Source organism: Numida meleagris, chromosome 18, assembly GCF_002078875.1.
Source record: "Numida meleagris isolate 19003 breed g44 Domestic line chromosome 18, NumMel1.0, whole genome shotgun sequence".
In the NCBI taxonomy this organism is placed as follows: Eukaryota; Metazoa; Chordata; class Aves; order Galliformes; family Numididae; genus Numida; species Numida meleagris.
The window spans coordinates 131,291-151,820 of record NC_034426.1 but is presented as its reverse complement, the minus strand read 5'-3'; the positions used below and the strand labels follow the sequence as shown (position 1 = coordinate 151,820).

The window sequence follows — 20,530 nt, the reverse complement described above, 5'->3', positions numbered from 1 at the left end:
TCACTTGGATAGCGGGAGAAAACTGAGGGCAAATCCGACGTTCCAGGTGAGACTACGCTCACAGGGCCATGTCCAGAGCAGCAGGTGCCCAGGGGGCTCGGGGCTGCCTCTGCTGTCAAGACGGGCTCACACCAGAGCTGGGGAAAGTGACTGCCACAGCACAACAGAGATCAGTGAGAAGTGCTAGCCACAGGGACATCGCCAGAGCCCCCTCCCCAGCGCCCCGCAGCAGCAGCACCAGCATGTACTCACTCTTTAGCTTGGAGCGCACTTTGTTCGCTGTCTTTTTGATGTCGGACATGAGCTCTTCCAGCTCTTCCTTTGTTTCTGGGGAGAAAGAAAAGAGCAAACATGGGTGCTGTAGGCACTGCTCCAATCTGCTCACCAGTCCTATAGTGTGTGGGGACGGGAGCTGGCAGCACTGCCCCTTCCTGGTCAGAAACAGATGCACAGCTGGTAGCGCTGGTTCCCACAGTGGAGAGAAAATGACTGCTGTACATCAAAGCCCTTCTGCATATCAAGTGCCGCAGTGCAGGCTGATTTCCCCAGGACCCCGCCACGCTGGACAGCCTTCTCCAGGATACGTCTCCCCCAGGGACAGCCTGCTGCTCCTCTGCTTGTTCTCTCCTGACTTAGCAACAAGGACTTAGCCCAACCGTGCCCAGGGTCCCTTTGCCCTGCGTCCAGCAGCACCTCTGACACCATGTGATTAATAGACACTTTGTGCCTATTCTCTGCTTTTGGCAAAAAACCTACGGGCTGCAGTGACACAGTGCCAGAGAACACCCCCAGTCCCATGTCCCAGACCTCAGAAATGGCTCTGGGGAGCACAGCAGCAGGGTTGTGCAATGCAGCCCTCACACTGCAGCATGCAGGGGCACAGGAGGTGCAAACAGAAACAGAGGCAAGTGAGTTCCTTCCTCCCTGTACTCCTTCACATCCCTACATGCCCACATGTAGACACAGAGCGCGGTACCAGCAGCTGCAGGCTCCCGCTGGGAGCAGAGCCCTGCTGAGCACCTGGGGCCCCACAGTGAGTCCCTGCTGTCACCAGCGCCTTCTCCCAAGGACTGCAAAAGCTTTCTAGCAGTGATCCTCCTGGGATGCCAGGGATATTGACTTGGCTACAGAGAGAAGGAAACCGAAGTGTACGACACACTTGAGAGCAGTAAATCAGCTGTGAGCCCTACTGACAAGGTTTGGCACATGGCTATCTATCCTCTTTCCCACATGCAAGCAGCAGAAGTCAGGCAGTAAGGCTCTGAGCTCACCACTAAAAACACTGCAATCATTAGAACATCTCTAGATGTCTGTGCCCTACAGGACTTCTCCCTGCACTACACCAGCACCTCCACATTGCCACGCGTGCTCGGCAAACCCAGATCAGAGCGGGGCCCTTCCATCTGCTCTCCCTGGAACCAGAGGGCCAGTGGCAGAGGCCAGGCCTGCCCCCCTGTGAGAGCAGCAGCACAGCGTGGGGCAGCTCGGCTGGCTCAACAGTGACTAACCCTGACCTCCAGGCCCATCTGCACGACCAGCACATCACAACGATCCACATCCCACATACAGCAAAAACCACTTGCTGTTCAAACACTATTTCTCAGAAATGTTGCCACCCTAACACTCCCTCTTGATTTTGATGAGATCAAGACTTACTTCATTGAATAAAACTTCGTTGAAGAGACTCTAGGCACATTAACTGAGTCATTTCGATGGCTGTGGTAGCTCTGATGCTGTATGCTTCCAGCTGGCAGTCACAGGCAAAATTAGAAAATCATGATGATAGGAATGTGCTGGGGGAAGGTCACATCCTACTGACAGTTGTACACATTTCTGACTCAGAGCTAAGAGCTTCAGAAGGGCTGGGAAGACGAAGAAAGGAACGTGTCTGCAAGCACCTTCACCCAGGCTGCTGCAAACACGAGGAGAGCTAAGAGCTGTATCTGTTCACCTGGAAGCAGGAAAGCAAAGGGGACCCCATGGCCGCCTCTGGCTGCACAGCAGGAGCAGGGAGAGACCTGGAGGCAGATGCTGCTGGGAGGCACAGAGGGACATCACAAACAGCAATGGAGCAAACTCGGACGTGGGACATTCCAACTGGAGATGGGAAAAAATTGTCATCGTGAAGACGATCATGGATGCAGAGAGGACAGGGAATGGTGCCCAACCTTTTGGCTTCCTGGGCTGCAACAAGTGAAGAGGAATTGTCTTGGGCCCCATATAAGTAGGTTGCTCCGAAAGTAATGCCTTCTCTTTATTTCCATGGAAACTACAACCGATACAAAGAGCACAATAACACTACTTGATAGAGCAAATTCTCAGCTACAAAACACTATTTTTCAACACAGTCATCACCATTAGCTACATATTTTCCCCAGCAACAAGCAAGAGCCTGCATGCTCTGTCAGACTGCCCCTCTACTGCTGCCTGTCACAAGGCAACAACATGGAACGCGGCATTGGTGGGAAGGTTCAGCCTCTACTGCTATACCACCAACATCTGCCTCTGACATCATGGGCTGACATCATAAAACAGGAGGCATTACTTTTGAAGCAGTCTTCATGAAACATATAATTAATGTATATAAGTAACAAAACTCATTTTAACTTTAATATTTTTCTTAAAACATTAAAAAAAAGAGAGCAACAAAATCCACAAAAGTAGTGGGCCGTGTGCCCTTGTGTTTGTGAAACAAGCGCATCAGTGGTTCAATAGCAGTGGATGCAATTCTTAGTGAGCTCTCATGGGGTTCATTAGAAAATCCCTGGTTGAAATGGACAGCTGGCATTCCTAAGCCCACCTCCTGCTGGCCCAAAGCACAGCATGGGCGTGGGGACGTCCTAGTGCCCAGCAGCAGCCCCCGGTCCCACCTGGGAGGTAAGCAGGGTCCAACAGCAAGCCAGGCACCAACCTGCAGAGGGCATCTGCCTCCTGGCACCCAGCCCAGGCTGGTAATGGGAGCTCCAGCAATGCATGAGCTGCCTGGCAAAAGGGAAAAATATTCCTCCCTACTCCCCTTCCCTCCTGCTTCCTGAGCTCCTGGAAGTGTCCCCTGTGTGACAGGGGAGGGGATGAAACAAGCTGCTGAACACTCTCACATGGGCTGCTGCTACAGCCTGACCTGCGCACTGACGCTCAACATCAGTAGCACAGGAGGCAGCAGGGAGCTGGCAGTGCTAGACTGCCCGTTCCACCTTAGCCTGGGGTGACTGTGACAAGCAACTGCTATCGTGTCATCACTGCTGTGATTCGATGTCAGTGCAAAAGGTCCCAACACTTCTACATGGGAGCAGGAGAGGTGATGCGCACAGGAGTTTGAAAAGCTCTCACAGATCCCCCAGGGCTGAAGGTGTACCCTGAGTACCACCTGTCCCATCCGGCAGTGAAACCTCCAGATGAAGCAGAGTCCAGGCCATGCAGAGCCAGGTGCCTGGGCCCCGTCCATCTGCTCCACCGGCAGCCATGCTGGCCCGCTGGTTACAGCCCAGCAGCACCAACAACGGGGCTGAACTTTGCTTGCAAGAAGCATTTTTATTTTATGACCAACCTGTGCAAAAGGTAGAGGAGACAGACAGCTCAGTGCCTGGGTGCCTTTCCTCCTTCTGGAAGGAAGTGGTGGGACTTCATTTTCTTTCCAATTACTCAAAGACAAAAGCAATAATTACATATCCCGAGTTACAATGCAAACTGGAGAGCTCAGTTCTGCATTCTTAGCAGTGAGACCTTCCTAACGCACAGCTTAAAGCAGCCCAGGGCTCTGCACAGAAGCACAGCTCTGCAGGCCGCTGGCAGCTGCCACCCGCTCATCCCAGCCCATGTAGGAGCTGTCTTCTTGAGGGGCACCCAATTAAGACCACAGGATCTGGGATAACAAACAGTCCTGACTGGCTGCTCCTGACCATTCCACAAGCCCAAGTCCTCCCAGGGGAGGCTGCGAGCTCCCCCCTGCCCTGTAGGCAATGGCACCACGTGGAGCTGATCAGACCCACTTACTGACACCTTGCGGAACTGCATAAATTGTATTATCCTCTCTTAATTCTCTATTGATCGAATTGCACTTCAAGGAGTCCATTATTTTGCCCAGAAGCAATGTCAAGTTAATCAGTCAATAAGAACTCAGCTCCTTCCCCTTCTCTTTTTTCCGAAAGTGAACACTGTGCCACCTTCCGAGCTCCCAAAGCCTCCCAGGTATACGGAGTCTTAGTGGAAATCAACACTAAGGGCAGACAAACCACCTTACTCAGCTCTTTGCAAGCTTCCCTACTGATGACTCCAGTCAGACTGGATCCAGCACGGTCTATTTTTGGGATCTGCCGTTTAAGAACCATCCAAACTCTGCTTGCAATGCAAGAATTCAATCATCATAAAGTATATCACTTTTCCCAAACACTCAGAAAAAGCATTTCCCTATATTTCCATCCCTTCCGCATCGTTCTACTGTTGTCATTTATTAATGCACTGGAACCGCTGATTGTTATCTGCTCCTGCTAAAGGGCACTTCAGGAAGGCAGGCTACCCTTCAGGCTGCTCTGCACCTCTGCAGCACCGGGCGAATGTGTTCTCCTCCTCCTTCTCAGCCATGCAGGGAAAAGCAGAGACAGTGGTAAGAAAAACTCCCCAAGGAGGAGTTACTGAAAAGCAGTAAGAAAAGAATGTGTGGAGGACTTGTACCATGCTTGAATCCTTTATTCCATGTGTGTGTGATATAAATCATCAAGTCGTGACCATCTGCACCAAACTCCTGGCATTTAATCCTGCTGCCCTTTCTTCTTCATCCGCTGAACCGAACACGGGATGGAGGCTCCTCCGCAAGGGTATGTGGCTGTGCACCGCAGACAGGGCTGCTTCGTGGTCCCACCGAGAGGAGCGCTGGGGCCTGGCAACTGGATGCCTGAACTGCTCCCAGCTGTGGCAGCAGCAGTGCAGGAGCAGAGCAGTGCCCACTGGAGATGCCCACCCCGTGCACGAGGCAATGCTGTGACCCCATCTGGTCAAAGGGAAGCTGGGCTTACTGCAGAAGGGTGGCCAGGCAGAACTGGGAAGGTTATTTGCAGGGTTTCGCATCTCCGTGATAAAGTACCACCTATCGCTGGAAAAAAACTTCTCCTGGCACTACTTGGAAAAAATGACCTGAGAAAGTCCTACCGCCCAGAGCTTCAGCTGCAGGAGAGCTCTTCAAGAGACGCTTACAAAAGCACATGTGAAATGCAGATCCAAAAGGCACCTGCTGAAAAGTTCAGACACCTCTCCCGACCAATCCAGCCTTTTTTCTCGGAAAGAAGTGGCCTGCTTTGTATTTTTGAACTCAGAGCGGAGGGAGCTGCCTTGCCCACAGCCCCGGCACAGGCAAGGGGTCACGGCCACCCAGTGAGGCTGCAGTCCTTCTGCCGCTGTTCTCTCCATTCTGAGCAGCAGCTGCACGGACACACTGTGCCCATCTGACTGCTCCTGCCCTCGGCTGCAGCTGCCACACGACCTGCTGGTGCCACACCGAGCTGGGCCCAGCAGCCAATGTGGCCTGCTGCTCTGCTGAGTCTCACAGCATGCAGCTTTGGACACTCTGTGGTCAGACAAGTCCCAAAGAGCGGTGCCCTGTCTTCCTTCCATATGCATGAGGCATAGTGGGGTTATTGGTGGTAGGTGGATGGCTGGACTAGGTGATCTTGTAGGTCTTTTCCAACCTAGCTAATTCTATGATTCTATGAGGCAGCAGGGCCAGGCATGGTGCTGACAGCTGGTCCCTGCACAGCAGGGGACGAGGCATGGCTCCAGCAGCACTGGGCACGTGGGAGCACGGGCTGCATGGCACACTGGTATGTTTCAACAGGCAGCAGTACACAAGCAACAATCACAACGCATTTAATCAGCAGAAAGAAAAGGCACTACTTGTCAGGAGAGTCCAGGAGCAGCCCAGGTCACTGAGCACTGCTAAAAGGCAGTAGCAAAGTAATGGGAAATGGCAGAATGGGGAAAAAACTGCACCTCACAGAGCCAGGCACTGACTTCACCACCTTTCTGCTGGGATGTGCCGTGAGGACAGCGCTGGGCTGCAGGGCCCCCGCACTGCCCGTTGCGCCTGAGACACTCCACAGTGCACCCAGCTTTCCCCAGCTCCGGGCGCTGGATTCCTTCCTCATTTGGAGTCACCTATGCCACCAAGACCATGTTCTGAGTGAGGAAGGGCCGGCAGCAGCACAGTGAGGTTACATCCATCCCCCCTCTTCTCCCTGTTCTCCCTGTCCTGCAGCTCCCAGCATGAAGGCAGGCTGCTGCACGGTGACCACCACCTCTCCCTGGTCCCTGGCCTAGCAGCTCTGCCCCGCCAGCCTGGCCCTCCCTCCTCCCCGGCATGGGGACGTGCTGCCCAGCACGCTCACCCCACTCCTCCCAGTGCCGTGTCACTGCCAGCGTCACCGCCGTGTCACCAGCCCCCGCTTCTCTGGTGCTTGCTAATTCGTCAGACAGAAAGCCTCGCTCCGCGCTGCCTGGCTCTGACACACTGTCACCGCTGCCATGTCTGAGTACCTCCGAGAGGCACAGGGACACAGCCAGCAGCCGTCCTGCTGGGGGGCAGAGGGGCTCTCATCTCCAGCAGAGCTGAAACAATGTTATGGAACATGTGCTTGCACCCAACACAGCGAGGGCTGCAGCCTTGGTGCCCCAGGAGCAGCAGGGTGAGGAGAATGGGGAACCCCAAAAGCAAAAGGGCCACAAGGACTGCAAACCTGTGCAGCAACGTGGCAGCTCCATGGTAAACTCACTGCCTGTCTCACAGCTCCAAACCTGATCCCTCCTTGCTCAGAGAAGGGCACGGTAACTCCAGCTGCCTGAAATAAAAGCCAACCCTGGGAATGCTGGCAGGAAGGGAAGAAAACCCAAACTGTCTGAGGACACATTTGGTCTGTACAGAAGTGACGGGGAAAATTGGATGGATGCAGGTCTGGGACCATATAAACTGGCTACCCGGTGTTCATCTGACCTCCTCAGCTTCTGCATAGGAAATATTTTTGTTAACTCCACTCATGCCCTCCTCCCCAGCACGGTTCATCTGCTCCCTCACAGCCCAGGCACCACGAGCCGCACCGAGCACCATGGCGGGCTCCTCCTGCAGCTGCAGTCTGCCTCCCTTAATTACGGCTTCCCCAGCCTCTCCTTCTCCACACACTGAGCTCTCCCTCCCCTGCCACTTCATACTCTGCATTTCTCTCTTTGCCAAGATTTGCCTTCCCCACTCACAGCACTGCTCATTCTTCATTAACGACTGCATACAGCAGCAGGCTCTGCCCCACCAGCTTTCCCACTCCGCCACCAGCATCTGGCGCGGGCGGCCATCTGGCCAAACACTGCTACCTCTCTAATCATTTGTGTGCAAGCACAAGAATTTCTTTAAAATCTAACCGCCAGGCAAGCAAAGCCACCTGCACGTGGCAAGGTAGCTGCAGCCGTGAGTCCCCCTTCCCAAATCAGGTTTGAATAAAAACAACATTTGCAACGAAGGTGAAGCAGTGAGGAGACCACTGTTAATTACCCTGCAGCTACAGGAACACCGTTGTCCTGCCTGCCAGGCACCGGGAGCCAGCGAGCAGATTCAGAGTCAGATCAGAAATGATGGATGAGTCCCACTCCTGGCTCTGACCTCCCACAGCCTTCAGAGGTAGAGCAAAGATCCCTGCCGACCTCAGCCACCCCATGGTTCTGGAAGGAACTGGTTTTTACCGGGAGGGTGACCCAGAACTGGCACAAAGACTCTATTCATGGAGATGTTCAAACACTGCCTGAACACAACCCTGGGCAACCCAGCGTGAGCAGGAGGTTGGGCCACTGACCTCCACAGGTCCTTGCCAACCTCAGTCACACTGTGATTCTGCAGAGATAAGCAGCTGCACCGGGCTGTGACTTGTCAGACCAGACGAGCCAAGCCGCTGCACTATTCTGAAACCCCACAGTCTTTGAAAAGCAACTGCCTTGCAGGAGGTTACATGACTGCAGAGCATCTGCCGCCCCGTGTAGCACCACCAGCACCTGGCCAGGACCACAGACCAGCAGCAGGGACAGCCCGGTAGCGCTGGTGATGCACCATGGAACACAGTGCTCCTCACCGGCCCCATGCTGCCTGTGCACCCTGGGAACGAGGAACTACCAGGAATGTGCAGCACCACACTCAGCCAGGACACAGCAGCGAGAACAGGAAAGGCACTGCCGACCCCGCAATGCTGCACGCAGCCAGCTTGGCATGGGTGAACCTGAGGAACGATTTTTGGCAAAAGGTTTCATAGCAAACACTGTCTGGAGCAGTAACTGCTGCTGTTGGTTCTGCCTTTCTGCAGTGATTACAGCCACAAGTGCCAGCAATGGAGCAGCTCCCTTCCTGGCACACACAGTATCTAGGACAAGCAGACTTCCTCTTATCATTAATTACCACACATCCTGCTAGACATAACAAGGAGCATGCGAAGTTTTAGTAACTAATTAAACATGGGTGCCCAACCTTTTGGCTTGTGTAAGCTGTAACAACTGAAGAGGAATTGTCTTGGGCCCCATATATGTGGGTTGCTCCAAAAGTAATGCCTCCTTTTATTTCCATGGAAACTAGAACTGCTACAAAGAGCACAGTAACTCTGTTTTGATAGAGCAAATTTCCACCTACAAAACACGATTTTTCAACATAGTCAGCTGTGCAATTAGCTGTGCATTTTTACCAGCGATGAACAAGAGTGTGCATGCTGTGCTCATCAAAACCTACACCAGCGGAGCTGACCCACTGTTGCTGTCCCACTGCAGAAACACACCACGCACCCCTCACTGCACTCACATCCACTGGTCAGTCACCACCAGCACTCAGCAGGAGTCAATGAATGTGAGTGGGTGCCACTGTTCTCACACCAACAGGAGCATCCAAGCCTCACTGAACTCACTCGGGCTGAGTTCAGCTTCACGCAACAAGAGATGACGGAGTGGTATTTGCCACCTGGGCTCACTGTGCTCACACAGCGGGATGTGCAAATAGTTAAGCAGAATGTCCCTAAAGCCCAGAGGAAAATAAGGGAGGTGAGCTTCTGCTTATGTTCTTCACGTTGCTTTCCCGCCCCGCTGCTTCCCTGCAGCATTACAAGCTATTCTAAGCCCTCGCAGCACTCTCAAGGCACAGAATTAACTCCCAGATTGGGAGCTCCGGATTCCTTTTGGTCACAGAGAGAAATGCAATCCACACATGGTGCCATTACCCACTCCAAGCACTGCCTTTGCAAGAATCCAGATGGATGCCAAGAATAAGGCACTCCTTATAGCTGTAGCATTTTAAGAAATGCTAACATGTCTTGCATAAAACTGCCCTAATTTCTGACTTGGGCTGAACATGCGATAGCTGCATGAGTCACTCGCTGCATTTTCAAAAACTCATCACGGGTTGTATTTCTACAGCGGACATGGCACTCAGGTGGCCCCAGACACCCCAGGATGAGAATCACAGAATGGCTCAGGTTGGAGGGGACCTTAGGACCTTGGGCTGCCAACTGCCAGGGCGTGCTTCCAGTTGTCTTTTGTCAAAGAACAGTGCGTGGGATGCGAAGAAGTGGAACAGAGATGGCACTGCTCCTTCCAAGCTCAGCACAAACCAAGAAGCTCTCCAGCACACAAGGACAGCTCCCATGGGCTCAGCTCCCACCTGGAGCCAGGTGCCCTTCGTTAAGAGATTCCAGCCCTCCTTCTTCCATGCCTGTTTGTTACAGCTATGAAAACCTCTGGCAGTCATCTGAGCAGTCAAGGGAGGGACCACTCCTTGTGTTAAAGCTGCACAACTAAGCGACTCAGGAGGGGCTGTAGGCCAGTAATAAATAGTCTCTGCCCAAGGTGCTCCTCAGCTGTGCATCTACCTGCATTTGCAGATCAGCAGCCAAGTTCCAACCTGCTGGAGTCCATGCCGGTTGACTAATTGCGTACTTCAATGCTCATTAATCACCTATTAACCCTTCGCAAGATCTTTTACCAGCAGGGTGCACTCATGAAGTGACTCAGTAAATGTGTCTATCATCTACATCTTCCCACAATTAAGAAGGAAGATCTGCCAGGGGACAGCCCGGCCTGAAATCAGGAGGCCGCATCCCAGCTGCGCTGCATCTCCTTCACTCACTCGCCCTTGCTGATTAACCACCACACAGCAGAGCTTAGTTTTGACTTTGTTTCCCTTGTAACCAAAGCAGCTCTTTCATTTGCATTTTTGCTAATAATCTGATAACTCAATTAGGGAAATGCAGTTCTGCTCCACCTCTGTGAGGCCTGGAAGCTCATTAACAATACCACCAGACTGCAAGACGCTTAAAGCAGACAACGCCGACGTTCAGGACAGCTCGAGATTGATGCTGCCTGCCTTCAGAAGGAAATTCTCTGCAGCAGCCCCGGTGCACTCAGGCAGACAGGACTGCTGGAGGGGCTCCAGGGCCACGGGGGGGGAGCAGAGCCGCTGACGTGGGAGCCTGGGGCACAAACGCGCTGTGCTCTGCTCAGAGCACCTTGAATCCCAGTGCTGTGCAGCTGCAGCCATCCTGCTTCAAATAACAATACTTCTTCCCCCATTTTCCTAGCAAATGCACACTATTTTATTTATTTATTTTAAATCAAATGTACTGTCAAATTGATGCTGGCATTTCAGGTAGCATGTGCAGACTCCGATGTCACAGACCCCACGCATGGATGCTGGCACAAGGCACATGCGCCTCACTGCAGGGCTACCAGCTACAGCGGCCAGGAAGCTGCCGAGCTGCCGGCTCCCAGCACAGACCTGCAGCCCGCCCCAAATACTCCACTTCCTGCTCTTTCTGCTGCAACCACACAGCTCCCCCCTCTTTGCTTCCCATATAAAGTAACTGCATCAGCATCTGTCAGCCCTGCACATTCCCCGCTGCTTTTCCAATCCATTGCTATTTGCATTTTATTTTACCAAAGGAATTCTCTTTTTACTTATTCTGAAGCTACAACTCATCAGGTTTCCTGGGTGGAAGAAAAGTCCCCACATAACCCCGTGCCCAACTTATCCCAGCCCCTCCGCGCTGCTCTGATGTTCAGGGTCTGTCACCTTCTGTGCAGACACGTCCAGAAACATCTTGTTCCCACAGAGGTGCAGCCTTTCCACACGCCATCCAGCTTCGTTTGCTTATTGATTACATGCAGAACTCAGACTGGGATTTTTAGTGGGCTTTGTTTCCCCATATCCTGAGAAGGCTGTGATTTGAGGTCCCTGCCCACCTGCGCTGAGCATTACACAGCTGCCACGCGGAGCTCAGCCCTACTTCCTGCAGTTACACCACCTGCCTGACCCGAGCACACACCGCTCATTTTGGGGCTGTTGGAGAAAAGGGAGGCAGAAGCACATCAGCTGCCGATCACCAGCTCTGCAAGCTCTGCTCTGGGGGAAATCCACCAGCTGAGCAGAATGAAAGAAAACAGAGGCAAATGAGGTGGGATGTCACCTGGCCATCACCCTCTGCCACAGCAGCCTCACAGCACACCCAGCTTTCTGCAGCTCCTTGAAGACAAGACCACAAATGACCCCACGGCTGAGCCCTATGCACTGCAGCAGCCAAGATATGTGACAGTTTCTCTCACACAGACACAGCCCTGGACCCCTCCAACAGTTGCCATCCCAAACGTGACTGCCATCTCTCATGACACAACCAGCACCAGCACTAACAGGGCACGGGCTGCCCAGGGAGGTGTTCAAGGAAAGGGCATCTGTGGCACTGAGTGACATGGTCAGTGGGCAATACTGGCAGCAGGTGGACAGTTGGACTGGATGATCTTAGAGGTCTTTTCCAATCTCTAATGTGATTCTGTTCGATGATTCTGTGAACAAGAACCAACGATGTACCCTAAGTCCCCACTGAATCAGAAGCACCATGAGCCTGCTCAGGAGAGCAGACACACAGCCCAGTCCTCCAGCACCCACAGGTATCAGCCACACCAGAGGAAGGATCAGGGTACCAGGATGAAAAACCTCATAAAGTCAAAGTGTTGGCAAAAGGGTTATGCCAGAGCACCTCCCCAAGACAACAGAAAACACAACCAAGCAAACTATGACCTGGGTGAAGGAAAAGGGATGAGTGTAAGGGGAGACCCATGGTGGCCTGCCAGTACTCGGGGGGAGCTTACCAGCAGTGGGGAATGACTTTTTGCATGGTGGGGCCCTGCCCCATGGCTGCCAGCTGGCATGGGCCTGGGGGTGACCTCAAGGCCCAGGAGATGCTCCTGCAGGCACGACAACTCGCAGCGCTGCTGCTTGATCACCACTGATGTGAAGTGACACCGCCACAGAGCTCTCACCGGAGGGAGAGTGAGGAGGATCTGCACCTGGAGGCCGCAGAGCAGAACGCGGCAGGCACAGGCACAGCCGAGCCATGCCACGTGCCGGGAATTAAAGGCACACAGGGCAAACGAAGGGAGCCTGCTGACCAGGGCCTGCCGCTCAGCTTGCTTAAAGAGCAAGCTGCTAATTCACTGCTAATCCCAAGCAGGTCGAGCTTTTACAAATCTCACCCCCATCTCAGCCTTCACAACTACTGGAGTTTTAGGCAAACCCCAGACTCCCAGACAGACAATGCCCCAGGTGGGACTCGCTTTGCAGCTGCACAGCACAGTACACCTGCAGCTTGCATTGCGTGATTTATGTGCTGAGGAGCTGCAATGAGCTCCTGCTCATAGCTCATCCTTCTCTTTCGTAGTCAGATGCAGATTTCAAGGGGCTGCAACAGAATAAGCTGACTCTAAACAAAGGTTAAGTCAGCAGCTTGGATTTGCAGCTCCCTCAGCCCCGAGAGGGGCAGTGGGATCCCAGCCCAGAGCAGAGCTCAGGGACACAGTGCAGAAACCAGCTGCAGCGTCTGCACAGGCAACCTGCACTGCACTGAGGCCAGGGCAGAAATGAAGAGGAGAGATACTTGTTCTCCTAGCAGCCTGCACACCCCGCTCAGGGTGACAAACACCCGCGCAGACACCCCTGTGCCCTGCAGGCAACAGGGCACAGGAGGGCTGGCATCAGAGCCACAGGGTGCTGCTGCCCAGCCATGATGCAGAGCTCAGCAGAGGCAGCGTGGCACAAACCGGGGCTGGCAGCTGCCTGGGCAGCCCCAGCTGTACCGCTCTGCAGGGATCCCAATTAACAGCAAGTGGGCAGCAACGTCCCCTGCAGTGATTAATCACCTTCCTGGTGCTCATCATTCCCAAGTGCCGCTGTGCAGCTGCAGAGCACCCACTCCTCTGCCGGGCAGCACCCCCGGCCACAGTCACGCCAGCAGTGGGAGCATGGCAGCGCCGTGCTGGGACTGTAGGCGGGAGCGCCGTGCTGCAGGTAGGCGGTGTTGCAAGGCAATAAATGAACGGGATATGGGGGGGAGGGAGGTCGAGGAGATATTTTCTATCTGAATATTTTCTCCTAAAACCATGCGCTGAAAGATTTGGAACAACATCCCAACACTTGATCGCTGCAGCAATACAAGCAGACATACTTCAGCACAGTATTAGCAGCTTTCTGGAAAACAAACAGGATTATTTTCCAAATCTTCCTGTAAAAATAATTTATTTCTTTACCACGCCACAGTATTAAGCCACCCTTCTGTGTACTATTTCTGAGCACTGAATCAACTATTCCTCTCCAAGCCGAGGGCAGAGATTCTGCCTGTCCTCAGTGTTCTCCTCACATCCCCTCTGCAGAGCCCTGGGCTTTCTGTCCCTCTGCGTGAACGTCTGGGTGCAGCACTGCCGCAGCGTGCGCACAGTGGTGTCAGGAACGGCCTGGGGGCACACCACCAGGGGAAGGGGAGTGCAGGAGGGCAGCCCAGCATGCTGCAGCCTGGATACAGCCGAGGGAGCAACAGGAGCCGCTCCTGGCCAACATCGCATGGACCGCACCAAACCCCTTCACCCGGTCCGAGGGAAGCGGTAAGCCTCCTTCCTTTGCTTAGTGGCTGTCCGATCACAGAACGGCTTAGGTTGAAACACACCTTAAGGATCACCTAGCTCCAAGATGAGACAGCTCTGCCCCCTGGACATACCAGAGCTGTTGGAGAGCTCTGCAGCTCCTGCTGGCTGCTGAAAGCCACATGCGAGGCTGCCCCAGGATGCGTGCTGCCTGCCCAGCCCCCCACAGCCCCAGGCACCCTCCTGAGATTCCTCCAGGACAGCCCCAGGGTTGCCACTGAACGTGTCACCTGGCTTTCACTCACGCTGCGCACAGAAACAGAACACTTCTCCCTATTACTGCAAATGATGACACCTTTCTTGCTGCTGGCACATCAGAAGACAATTGCTCTAAATTGCCATTTTAGGATTCCTAGGGTTTCTCCATACTTCCAAACCTCTTTAACATTCCGATGTCCTTCTCCGTCCCCCTGCTCCCTCCTATCACTTGCCTAAATTCTCCACTTGAATCCACTCCTCCTACCCTTCTTCCCACCTGAAACACAGCAGTGCTAGCAGAGGGAACACGCAGCTGCTGTTTCTCCAGCCGCCCCAGCCCAGAGGGGTTTTTGTCAGTAAATCCCCACCAGCTGTTTCCAGCAGTTTCTAATTCATCATCCCAAAGTCTGGGATGAACACAGTTACCGCTCTGCAGAGCCAGTTCTTGTAATCCCCGCAGCGGGACCACCCCACAGGCTGTGGGTGACCCCAGGGCCCCCGGCCCCCTCCCACTCTGCCTGCGGCCCTGGGAGCAGCAAGGTGTCCTGGGCACAGGCCGCGCTCCTGCTCTAAGCGTGCCTGGAAAGCACAGGGCCCCCCAGCCCTGCAACGCACAGCAGTGCCCACATAATCCCAAGTAACAGGATTTACAGCTTGCTCATCTCAGCCTCACTAAACTCATTTCGGCAAATAACGGATTAGCCCCGTCTGTCAACACCAAGACAAAGGAGATTTAGCAAGAGAAAGCTGAGATACAGCTGCGGAGCGTGCGCTGCTGGGTTTGGATGCGGTCTGCTGCACAGATCGCCTGCTGCCATCCTGTCCCACCCCAGGGCACTGCCCCCAGCCCAGGGCACACCGCAGGGACGCAGACCACCCAGCGGCAGCTCTGCAAAGGCCACGCACACATCTTCCAGAAGGACCGCTGTTTGGTCTAAATTAAGCCCAAAATAATTACAAAGCAGACAATTGGGTTTAGTTTGTTGTTTTTTGTTTTTTTTTAATGTTGCCATGAATCAGACTACAGTTAATTGCTATTTACTCTGCTTTCACTCGGTGCGGATCACCCAGCAGCGCTCAGGATGACGGAGCAGAAAATGGAGACCACAAAGCCTGGGCATGCAAGGGGCTGCGCACTGAGAGGGAATCTCACCTGGCCCAGCACATGGCACGCAGCAGGGGCAGAAGCAAAGCACAGCTGCACAGGGAAAGGGGAAACTGCCACACTGCAAGCAGCAGGAGCTGAGGGCTGACTGCACGGACGTTCAGGTAAAATGGGGATAAAGCTCTGCTCCAGCAAACAGCTCCACAGGGCAAGAGGAGCTCCCAGCAAACTGAGGGAGGGGGAAGGTGGGAGGGGATGGGAAAGGGCAGAGATTGTGTAAAGCTCTTCCAAAATGAACAAGCTGCTGCACAGACCCGACAGGATGAAGCCAGAAGGGCAAAGAGCTATTTAAGCTAAATATATTTGTTCTTGTGATGACGTTGGTATTTAAATTGATCATAAATAGACTCGGGCTGGAAATGAGAAGATGGATACTGACCACTGGAGGTTAAGCCCTGGAGCGGCCCTTCAACAGGAATTACTCGGACAAGAAACAAAACTACTTCAATACGGAGCTGGAGGAATGCAGGAATGCATTATAGGGTTATGGAAAGCATCTCAGTGTGAGACAAAGGTGTGATGCAGCAAGCCAGGGGCACCCCTGGGCACAGCCCTCTCTGTCCTCAGCACACGGCAGGCATTCACAGCATGGCACAATGCTGGGCAGGGACCCGTGCCCTGCCCTCATCCTCGGAGAGCAGGCTGCCAGTTGTGACACCCTGACGAAGGACCTGGCAAGCAGCAAGGTTACCGTAAAAGCACACAGCCCCCTCAGAGGTGCACAGGCAACACCAAGGCACTGAGATGACCCAAAATTGCCTTCTTAGCAGCAGACAGATTTGCTTCAACACATCAGGCTAAGCCGAGCAGCTACGATTTGCCTCCTTAACCACATGGAACAGCTCTCTGCTAGCAGATGTTCTGCTAGGAACATGAGATCCCTCCCCAAATAACTCGCACCTCCTGCAGCACGAAGCTGCGCAAAGACCTGGGAGCTGCACCCAGGTGTCCGTGGCCTCCACCTGCTTACGTCTGTGACAACAGAGGGAAAATTCTGCCTCACTGCAGAGCAGTAACAGACCCACTTCAAGGTTTGAGATATTTTTCAGGTCTTCTGAAGTCTGCAGAGAGGGGCTGAGCTGACAGGCTGAACGACACGACTTCAGATTGAAGATTTGTGTTCCCGGAGGCAACTCATTCACCAAACAGCACTTCTTATATAACTCAGCACCAAGGAACCGCGGGCATGGAAGCAGGGAGAAAAACTGCGCCGAGAAGATGAATGGCACAGAAGTCCTTCCCGACAGCTCCAGCAAAACATCATTTAATCCCTCTCCATGTGGTGACTTAATATTCAAAGCCACCTCTTCTGGGAACCAGCCCAGCCCAAGCACCAAAGGCTGACGGCCTGCTTCAAGCACCACAAGGGGCAGCAGACGCAGCAGCTCACGGGGAAGGATTTTAAGAACAGATTTAGCAGGAATTGATTCAATTGAGAGGAAAAGCAACAGCCCCTTTGTGGAGGGGCACAGCCCCCAGTGCCCCTCCAAGCACCCCACGTCTGCAGGTGAAGCTGCAGAGCAGTGTCCCTGCGGCGCAGAGCTGCTGGGCAGGGAGGTGCTCCCGTCCCCCCACCTCACCAGCACGACAGCAAAGTGAGGCAGATGCCCACCCACAGGGCACCAAAATAAGAACAGGCGGCAGTGGCAACGCAGATCCGAGAACAGTCTGTGCAGCCAGAAGAGACCAGGGGAGGGAAGAGAGGAGTACAACAACACAAGTGCAGCCTGGCGCTATGCAGGCAGGCACGGCAGGTATGATGCCAAGCCCTGGCCCCTCCACCTCAGAGGGGCAGTACTTGTGCCTGCCTAAGCACAGTCATCCGCAAGGCAGGCTCCGGCAGGACTGTCCCTGCAAAGCCAATTCAGCTGCTGTGCATCCATCCATTCATCCTCTTGCTGCTCCAACAACATCTCTAACCACTGCTAATCTGTTTCCCAGCTTAACAGCCCAGCTCTGCCCCCACCTTCTGCAGCCCTGCCCCAAGGCCATGCAGCTCTGGGGTGCGGTTCCCTGTGGTGTTCTGCACCTCCTTCTGCAGGAGCCAAACCGCACACCGAGCCAGGCAGCACCACCCATGGCACAGCTGCCTCCAGACAGCAATTACAAGTCTGTACCTTTTTTTCTGAAACTCAGAAGTATGATTTCCCACCACCTTTGCAATGGACATCTTACAAGATGCTGAAGCACCAAGGCAACGCTCCCGAGGCTTCAACTTTTAAAACACCAACCAAAATGCAGGACTGAGCTCCAGACGAGGGCAGCTCTTGCTGATCTGCCTCTGCCTCCTGGTTTGCACCTGGCCAGCCCCACTGCACCTTCACCATGCGCATCAGTGTTACAAAACACAGATTACTTAACAATGCAGAGGCTCTCCTGTGCTGCCCAAATGGTTTCTGGCATCATATGCTGCATTTTCTGCAATACCAAGGCAAAGTAATTTTGTAAAACAAAACCAGAAGCACTCCCAATGTTCCTGCTTCTGGAAGTCACACCAATGTCACAGTATCTTGTTCGCTGCAGATCTCACTTTTAAATAGATCATACTTTGAGGCCATGAGTGCCCTTTGCAGCCCAAGCGGTGGCTCAGCACAGAGCAGGTGCCGTGCTGCTGCACGCTGCATTCACCCGGCAGCGGGAAGCAAAGCAGCGACAGCTCCTTCCTGAAAAACACCCAAACAGAAACACTGCTAAATCCTACACTGCAAGCACAGAGCAACAGAGCCTAGAGGACAGGCAAACAGCAGCCTGAGATGTGGCACTCCTCTTTGCATCTGTAAAGTCTCCATGCTAGGAACACCAGCTGCCTGCATCAAGCACCTCCTCCAACCGCCCCAGCACCTCAGCTGGCAGCCAGGGCACTGCCTGCACCTGGGGACAGCTTCAAGTTAGCAAAGAGATGTCCTGAAGGATGGAGGGGACAGGGCCAGGAGCACACACCTGTGGGCTCACAGGGCTGTACCGCTGGCTCCTGATGCTCAGTCAGCAGGGACGGGTGGTGCTGGCTCTGCCTGCAGTTCGTGTAACGGATACAAATGGAAATGCAGAATAAGCACTCAGGCTGGGCAGTGAGAAAGCAGCCACCTGGCCTCAAAACTGCCACTGCTATTTTCAGCCTCTGCACTGCCCTGTCCTTCAGGAATTCTCCACCAGCCTCTCTGAAACCTCACCTTCTCTCTCAAGGTCAGAAAGCCAGCAGGAGTCTCACAATCTCCTTTCTGCATAGGTGTCATTCTTCCCTCACGTGGACTGCTGTATTGGGCTTACAAAGCAAGATTCCTGGCTCTCAGCAGGGCAAGGAGCAGGCCATCCCCCTGCAGCCCGTGGGCACCAGACGGAGCAGATCTCCCCATGCAGCCGTGGAGGAGCCCATGTGGAGCAGGGGCAGTGGGGGAGTGGCAGAGACTGAGCGATAGGGGCTGAGCACAGCCCTGTTCCCCTGTGCTGCAGGAAGGGGGAGGGAGGACGGGCAGGGGGGAGGGGAGGGGAAGTGGCAGTCAGTGACAGTAATGTCACTGTGAGTAATAGACAGTAAATCACATTAGCCTCCCTTATGCTGGGTCTGTATTGCCCACGATAGTAGCTGTTAGTGATCTCCTTCTCCTTATCTCAATTCGTTTTCATATTCTCTCCCCTCAGGCTTTTGAGGAGGGGAAGTGACAGAGCAGCATGGTGGAGTTGTACTGCCCGCCAGCATGAAACCCACGCAACAATCAACCACCTCAGGAACGGAGCTTTCGCGCAATCGCTGCCTGAAGACAAGGGGACTTCCACCTGTGTCTGCCCACCCCATGAGCAGCCCCATAGCCGGCAGGGACACAAGCAGGTCCCAGCTCACTCACTCTCATCAGGGTTTGGTGAAGCAAGAATGGCACTGTGCTTCCTCTTCACTTCTTCCACGTTCTCTGAGATTTTATCGATGAACCCTCGTATTTCTTCCACCTGTGGAGGCAGAAAAGAAGACAAGTCTCCTGTAAGAAGCTATTGAAAGGCAACCACAGCACGTCTGAACCTTAACAAAGGTCCTCTTGGGCAAGTGTTTTCCAGCTGGATTCTCACACTGTAGGGCTGACATGAAATCAGACTTTCCACATCACAACAATCAGCTTTGCAGTCAGAGGAAGGCAGTACAGGCTCTGGGTCCCGCATGCCTTGTGATAAACTCGGAAAAACTGGGGGCCTGTTTAAATGAGCAGCAGATCTATGAATTTCCAGACTCCTCATCTCTGACATGAAGCACATGGCTCAGGTTGCACCAGCCCAGCCCAGCCCTGGCTCAGCCCCCAGTCTTTGCTCCAGGGGCTAAGCACTCCTGTTTGTCCCTCACTCGTGGTGACAGTGAGGCCAAATGAGATGAGGTTTCTCCATGCTGGTGACTTCCCTGCACCTCAAGGAAACAAGGAAGTGAGCCAGCATCACAGAGACCGGGAACATCTACTTGTGCCCTCTGCCTGCACACACTCAGCTCTATCTTCTTCGACTCACACCACCCCTTTGCTCATCTTCATTCAACTGCATGTCAGATTTTTCATTCCACACTCCATTGCCTGCACAGAAACATTTCTACACCCCCCACACACATGCCATGCTAAGGGTATGCTAAAGAACCGCGTGCATATCTCACCGCCACCCACATACCATAAGACAACCTCTTGTTTGGTAACGAGAGGCACAAAATTAAATCAATCCCATGCAGAAAGTGCTACTCTGCAGAGGTGCCTTCAGGAGACACATTAGAGCCTGTCTGCTCTGATGGCAGTCTGGAGGCATGCATGCTGCAGCAAGAAAGCCTCCTACATGGCAGCCTGCATCCACAGCCTCCTGTGCTCCCACTTAGTGGTCAGCTGGCTCAACTGCCCTGCTGCTTTCTACAGGAGCAATTCTGGGGGCCGGGTAGGATCTGCACAGCCTGAGGTCTGCCTGGCGACCACTAGTCATTGCTCGGTGCAAGCCTGGGGACCTGGAGGCTGAGCACCAGCAGAGCAGCATTAGTCGGGGCAGGACACCTAACCCCATCTTGACTGCTGCCCGCCTGCCCTGAGAACCCGCATCTCAGACACGCAGGCCAGAAGAGAGCTCTGAATTGATTTTAAAGCTGCACCGGAGAAACGAAACTCTCACCTGTTCAAAGAACTCATCCATGAAGCGGTCCCGGTCCACACTGACAGTGACTTCATCATCGTCATCACTGTCCTTTGC

General features: G+C 53.7%; 1 protein-coding gene across 2 annotated transcripts in view; it reads right to left on the bottom strand.

Annotated features, from left to right (window-relative positions):
* The window catches only part of STX1A (syntaxin 1A), a gene marked incomplete at its 5' end in the record, with an annotated part of 39,869 nt that extends 19,339 nt beyond the window's left edge, over positions 1 to 20,530 (bottom strand). For both annotated transcript variants that reach the window (XR_002443942.1, XM_021415413.1), the window contains 3 exon segments: positions 253 to 327; positions 19,174 to 19,273; positions 20,453 to 20,530. Coding sequence is in view for 1 of the 2 variants with exons in the window: in XM_021415413.1 (XP_021271088.1) it covers positions 253 to 327; positions 19,174 to 19,273; positions 20,453 to 20,530 (253 nt within the window).